General features: G+C 43.4%; 1 protein-coding gene across 1 annotated transcript; it reads left to right on the forward strand.

Annotated features, from left to right (window-relative positions):
* Nucleotides 1-4,316: 4,316 nt before the first annotated feature.
* LOC108376536 (AF4/FMR2 family member 4-like) lies at nucleotides 4,317-7,701 on the forward strand (the record flags this gene model as incomplete). Its single annotated transcript, XM_017632756.1, has 2 exons — nucleotides 4,317-6,306; nucleotides 6,410-7,701. Coding segments are annotated over exons 1-2 (3,066 nt in total), but the record flags the coding sequence as incomplete, so codon positions are not given.
* Nucleotides 7,702-7,705: the final 4 nt, after the last annotated feature.

Raw genomic sequence — 7,705 nt, forward strand, 5'->3', positions numbered from 1 at the left:
TCTGAGAGATGTAGTTCAGAACTAGCGCTTTGTCAGACTGTCTCTAAATTTTACTGCAGGGTGATTATGTGTACACATGCATTCATACATACATACATATGTATGTTTGAACGTATATTTGTACACGATGCGTGTCACACACATCACCTATTATTTATTTAATTTTCTTCAATAAGTATACATTTTTTGATAGAAACCAGTATGTATTTCTAAAAATAAATTTTTTTTTCAAGAGATTAAAGAATAAATAATTATGGTCATGGCCCAGTTCAAACAAATGGAAAAAAAAACTGGTTTAAAATAGACTCGGTTATAACGGACTCCGCCGGGGCTGTCAAGGCCAGATTAAAAAAAAAATCTCTGTTATAAACAAAGTTCGGTAATTCCCCGAATTCAGTAAAGAGAGCTAACAGTCTCTGCAATAGGAAATGTCTACATATATACTTAGACAAAGTTCATTGGTTCACCGAAATCTGTCAAAATAGGCAATCAGTTTCTGTAAGTGACGCTTCGTTGGTGTTTGATGATCAGTGGTTTGTGCATTTAAAGAAAAATGTCGGAACGGAATAACGGGCATTTACCCTGCATGAAAAGTATGCCATATTGTATTTATATCTGCACATTATTTCTTTGTAATTGGAAAATAATATAATCTGATAAAATGGACACTCGGTTATAATGAACAATTCGATGCGGTCCCGTTGAGTCCATTGTAACCGGATTGCACTGTACTATACATATGTAAGTAATGTCACTCAGAAAAGTTTTTTAACAATTATTCTGTTTTGACCAGATGATCACTAAAAAGAATTTTAAATTACTTAAAATTAAGAATACAAAAAGTTAGGTGCCATGAGAAATTTTGGGTAACAAAAATAATGTGAAAAGAAAAAAGCTACAATATGGGCGTTTCCAGCGAAAGGTCTACCGTGAAAATAAGTCATATCTCTAACTTATTTGTGGTTTAATTTGGCTGCTTTTCTCAATACATATATACTGGTGATGTAAGCAGAAACCATTTTGCCAGGGTCGGGTCATTTTGAAAAGCCGTATTTATGCTCCGATATGTTTGAAATTTTGCATATGTACCTAGTCATATATTTGCAAAAAAAAATTAATTAAAAAAATATATGTACATATATACGACAAAAATTTGGTGTTTTATTTGCGTTAAAAATTCGTTTAAAATAAATATCAGCAAAACTTTTGCAATGGAAATTTTAGTAACGTAACGTCAAGATACTTCGGCTGATAAAAAAGGAACGATTTTTATATTTAAAAACATTGAAAATGAAACTTAAACATTTCAGATATTAGCACAAAACTTTTATACGAAAAAACATACATCTGCTTTTGTAACACGCCAGGTCATATGTATGTACATATGTATGTTTGCCTATGCCTTACTACCAAAAGCTTTAAATTACAATTTACCTTTTTTAAAATGTTGACTTTTTATTTTATATTATTTTTTTTTAACGCTTTTTCATGCCAATTTCACGTCACATCAGAATGAAAAAGCTAGGGCGGCTCAATTTACATTGATGATTTTTTTCGACTCTGCGGGTAGGGTATAGCATGATAAAAACATAACAAGGTAAAACCATTGAGAGGCAGTCTGACGTTTGCCAACAATATTATTTTAAAATCAAAACTCAAACTCACACACACAATCTCATTTTCAATCTCAAACAACAACAATTGTGAACAATTTAATTTTTTTATTTTCAGTTTTATATGATTTTAAAATGTTGGCAAACGTCAGAAAAAAATCATGGCCGATGAAATGAGAGAAAGAATTTACCTTGTAATGTTTTTATCATGGGGTATAGGAATATTCTACATGAAATTTTACGAAGAAATCATGGCTCCAAAATCAATTTCCGGTAAAAAAGTCTTTACATTTTTTATTAAAAAAATGCTATAAACGGCCTATAGGTATAAGGAATCCATATCTCGACTTTTCATTTTGTTAATAGTTATATCCGCCAGAGGGCGCAACACAGAGTAATTTTTATAATCAAATTAATTGTTGTCCAACGCAAAATGTCAAGCGGCAATAAGTGTGAGGGTGAAGCGATTGTAAAAGGGAGAGAAAGTTCAGCTAAGTTAGAGTTAGTGCAGCGGTTTTCAAATTGTAACACAATAGTTATTGATTGTAAAACTGTTAGGTAAAGTCCCATGACGGGAGTGTACCCATGGAATTTATACAATTGGTAACCTTAATGCCACGGATTCGTCTTCATCGTATGCCTCATCATCAGGAGAAATTAACATAATAAATATAGTTAATTGAAAGTAAAAATGTATTAGAATGGGAGTGTATACAAATTTTTTTCTTATATTATTATCTTTCATTTTTGTTCTATAAAAAACATTTGGAATATCATTTGCATAAATTTATAAATATGAACGTGCAAACCATGTATGTACATATGTAGATACCTAACATACGAAGAAGCCCTCCTATTTATTCGCTTATTTACACCTCAGTCAATGCAGTCAGTCGTTAAATAGACCTCACGGCATTGTCAACTGAAGTATTTCAATGAATTTCTTACGAAAACAAACATAGATAAACGACCTCCCAGAGTGATATTCACTCGAGTTCACAAACTATTTATGTATGTAACTACTTGAAAAAATACTTGACAAAAAATAACAATAATGATGTGACAATTTTGTATGGACACTTCAAACTCTCACTGATATGCGACACTCAACGACTGTAACAATGAGTGAAGCACAGCAAGAGGACAGCGACACCAAGCAACAGCAACAACTTGCGCACCAATACAGAGTCACCTCGAAGGTTTGATCATAACAGAAGTGCTGCTGATGGGCCACTTGACGAAATAGAGAAGGAGAACTTGGCCGCCGCAAGTCCGCAGGTACATATTGCCGTGCGAACCGATCAAAATGTACGTACACGCATGGAGCGAGTGCATATGTCAGACTGCGTGAGTGTGCGTGAATGTTTGCGCTTTGAAGGTATGTAGCTGAAGTCACGTTTGGTTCGTTCTGCGTACTTTGGGCAATGCCAAGCAATAGAAACCTGGAGAGTGGAAACCTGGCTCAGCCAGTCGACATTTTAAGCTGGTGCTGTAGTGTCCACGCAAACATCAAGTAGCCTTCATTATGCAAGCCTCCATGAGCGAGCGTGCGTTCGTAGTGGGGCATATGTTTATGTTTATCAAGCGCTCGAGCGAGAACGGAACATTTCCACAATTCTAGTGTCATTCCGTGTTAACCGCAAACGCATACCTTGTCGCGCCGAGCCAAGCGTCTCTTGAGCGGAATACATTCAATTGCACTAAACTGTCGCGCTGTATGGCAGGACAAATAAAACGATACGCGCAAAAGCATCGCACCCGTGTACGTAGTGCATTAGGGTGACCCAAAATTTTTCGTTGGCGTACAAATCTAAAGGTTTATTGCTGTAGAATGACGATGACCCGTACGGACTTGTACCAAGATAACTACACTGTTCGACAAAGTTACTCTTCGATGCTTTGTTTTGACAGCAAACAATCAAAATATCGTATGGAGGTGGGTTCAATCGGTATTGGCAAAAATAGCTCTTGAAAGCAGCAGGATAACTCAGATTTTAGCGATAAACGGCTGCGGAAAAGCCAACGTCTATCGGCTTTATTCAACTTAGCGGCATAAATGTTTAAAAATTTTTAGAGAAGTACATATTGCGTGCAGTGTGGCAATCTCAATACAACTACTTAACCAAAGCCAGTTTCACGAAAGCCACTTAAGTGAAAAATGATTTTAATTTTTTGAACTTTATATGTAAATTGACAGAAAATAAAAAAATAATTTTTCGTTTAAACTGCTGGTGAAACCGGCTGTAAGTCAACTAAATTTTATATACATATGTATAAGGGGATAATGGGAGTGTTGGCATAAGGAAGTTTTTAAACCTAATAATCCGATGTGTTCTGGGACACCCTAATGTACATACACATGTATGCATACAGCCGTGATGCGGGAAAGGGTTTGAAGGAGTCGCTTTTCTGCCAGGCTTCAAGCGCTTGTTTACACAGCACACTGAGGACTGTGCAGCGTTTGAGGTTATCTTATGGACATGTTTACTCAATGACAAGGGTCCACACCAAGCCCACTTGACAGTCCTGATGCGATGATATACATACATAGCATCTACGCCTGTGTGTGTGTTTGAGTTGAAGGTGGCTGTTGACCATTTTGCTTGTGGCGGATTTATTTCTTAATATTAAATAATACAGATCAAAATTTTATTCTAAAATAATCAACAAGGCTTACCTCATTGTTCTTTTTCTCTCTTTCTTTCAGGCTATTTCAACAAACACATTCACACTCGGCTGTTGTGGTTTTTGGTGGCGTAATAATCGCCATGTCGCATCCATGCACTCAGGATTGTACGATAAGCATTGACTGCGACAATACTCGTGACAGGTTTTCCAGTAAGCATCCAGAACGAACAATTCTAGTCTTAACTACTGCAACCACTGCAACAACGCTAATCTGTCCAAAACGGCGACTTAATGAATATTAATCAGGAAAATTCCAGCAACGGATTCCAGCAGCGACATCCAGCACAGCAATACCCGCCAGCACAACACTACCCGCTCCCACTGCCGCCGACCCTGCAGCCAGCGTCTGTTGCTGCTGCTGCCGCCGCCATCGCCACTGGACCACACTCGCTGCCGACCAGCGCACAACTGCAAGACCTCGAGCTTGAATATCTGAAGAAGGCGCACGCTCACGCCCAAGCGCATGCGCAAGCACAGGCCGCCGCACTTGCATACAGTTACGAGCGCCATCAGCTGCAGCAGCAGCAGCACCATCATCACCACCATCAACAACAACAACAACAACTACAGCAACAACAGCAGGAACTTGCGCGGCGCTCAAGTGGCGGCGATCACGATTTGTCCGGCAAACGGAATTCGCTTCATCAACAGCACAATACAGCGACAACGAGCTCAGCATCCATGGTTATGTCACCAAGCCGCCGTCCGTCACCGCCGAGGGCAGCAACTCTTCCCATGAATATGCATTTGAGTTCATTGGCGCACGCGCAGATGCAACTACAATCGCAACTTCATCAAAAGCTTTCGGCCGCGGCGTCGGCATCGGGCAGCAACAGTTTGTCGCCGCCAAACCATTTGGCCAATTATTTTCGCGGTCAGGCATCGCCAGCTTGTGGCTTGCCACCGCCACCACCGCCGCCAACATCGAACGCCAGTGCAAACAGTCAACATCACCACTCAGCATCTAACTCATCGGCTGCCAGTGCGAGTAGTCCTGGCAGCAGTATGCAGCAGTCAGCCAATAGCGGTTCGCCTCAAAACCCGCACAACCCGCTTAGTCACCTGCAAAACATGCAACCATTCGACTTTCGCAAGATCAGTTCTACGGCGTTTGGCGGCTTGCCACCGCTGCCACCAGCGCGCATGAGTCCAAACGAGCTGGCGCATCACCAGCACCTGCAACAACAGGCTGCTCAACAAGCAGCAATGTTGGCACAAGCGCGTCGTCGCATCAACGAGGCTTCCACTCCGTCGGAGAAAAATGCGGCAGTCGCTGCGGCCGCGGCTGCTGCAGCTCAAAGCAACCAGTTCTTCAATGCGATGGCTATGTCGGGGCACCCGTTACCCTTTCCTTTACCACCACCTCCGCCTCCACCGCCGACGCTCGGCCCAGGCGCTTCACCTACGGGCGTTCCAACAGCATCCAGTTTACCTCCGGGCCTGACGAGTAATCAAGTGGCGGCTATAGCTGCAGCAGCTGCTGCTTCCGGAAATCCAATGCCTCATAGTCTTCTCGCGTCTCATTTTCCCACAATTAATCCCAACCTAAACCTGAGCAAGCAAGCTATACGTTCGAAATCCCCAGATGCTGAGGAGGCAAAACTGTCTAAACATCAGGGCGACAGCGGAAACATGGGTCACATACGTGAACGTGCAGGCACCTCGCACGCTCAGCAGCCGCCTACTCATCGCATCCACCATCATCATCCTGTTTCGCCACCAACATCCATTGGCTCCGCCGCCATATCCAATTCGTACCAAAGTCAACATCATGAATCTCGTCAATCGCGCTCAAGTCACATCGATCACTCGTCCTCTCATTCCTCGCAACGACTTACGAGATTTTCTTCCGGCGTTAGCTTACGTCCTGGACGAAAATCGCACTCACCGGGCAAACGTCAATGGGGCACTTTGCCTGCGAATTTGGGCACTCAGTTCATCAACCCGGTCACAGGAAAAAAGCGCGTGCAGTGCAATGTCTGCTTAAAGACCTTCTGTGACAAAGGCGCGCTCAAGATCCACTTTTCCGCGGTACATTTGCGAGAGATGCACAAGTGCACCGNAGCGCGTGCAGTGCAATGTCTGCTTAAAGACCTTCTGTGACAAAGGCGCGCTCAAGATCCACTTTTCCGCGGTACATTTGCGAGAGATGCACAAGTGCACCGTAGACGGCTGTAGTATGATGTTCAGTTCTCGCCGATCTCGAAACCGCCACAGTGCCAATCCGAACCCGAAGCTGCATTCTCCCCACCTCAGGCGCAAAATATCTCCCCACGATGGGCGCACAGCTCAACCTCATCCGTTGCTCTTACAACCACCGAACGGGCTGATGGCCGGTCTCAATCCATTTGGCAGCTTTCCGCTGCTCACACCACCGCCCGATATGAGGCACCATCAAATGGCCAGCATGCACGACATGAAACACGGCTCAGCTGAATTTATGCACCGTTCATACATGGACAGCGCCATGTTGGGACGCTTTGACACACGCTCTCGTCACCGACAAGGCAGTGAGGGCCAGTTGGACGATGACGAAGATGATAGCATATTGGATGGCGGCATTCACATAGGCGATGACGACGACGACGACGATGATGACGATGACGAGGGAGAGGGTATTGTGGTGGTGGGTGACGAAGGTGATAGTATTTTGGAGAAAACCAACTCAGAGGACTACAACACCGATGGCGGCGGGGACGACGCCTCCGATGTAGAAGACAACAGTCACGATATGGATCTCACCTCGCCTTTAACGACTGACTACAAGCATACCAAAGAACCATCTTCCAGTAAAGTACCGAGCGGTGACCGCGATGCCGAATCGGGCGTGGCTGAGCAGCACAGTAGCGAGAGCAACGACGACTCACTTAGTGTAACCGATTCGTTCAGTATGCGGGGCGACTTTGAGAGTTCTACCTTTCCGGGCGTGGGTAGTGGCGGTAGCAGCAGCGCTGCAAACACACCTGGTTCCACATCGAATAAACGCAAGCGAAAGAGTCAGAACCCAGTTCGATGTACTGTGCAATCGGATGAAAACTCCTGTGATAACTCCAACGAATACGATTTAGTCGCCGATTTGTCGGTAAAAAAATCAGTTCCAGAAACGTGTTTTGAGGACAACGAAACAAAGGGAGACGATTCCCAAGACAATGCATCACTGGATTTGACCAAAAGAACCCGAAAGTCTGAGAGCCCAGGTCCAACAGTGGTCAACTCAAACGCCACCGAGAGTACAAAAGTTCTTCCGTCACCACCGCTGACACCATCTACGTCGACTAGCGAACCAACGGCAACGGCACGCCAACATCTATTTTCAAGCACTCAACTGAAGTCAGAGCCAATAGACGTTGAATATGAACGACAGCAAAATATTCAGAATGGAACTGACTCAAGCCAACCGCAAG

Source organism: Rhagoletis zephyria, unplaced genomic scaffold, assembly GCF_001687245.7.
Source record: "Rhagoletis zephyria isolate East Lansing unplaced genomic scaffold, Rhagoletis_zephyria_1.1 Rzeph_scaffold_10602, whole genome shotgun sequence".
Classification (NCBI taxonomy): Eukaryota; Metazoa; Arthropoda; class Insecta; order Diptera; family Tephritidae; genus Rhagoletis; species Rhagoletis zephyria.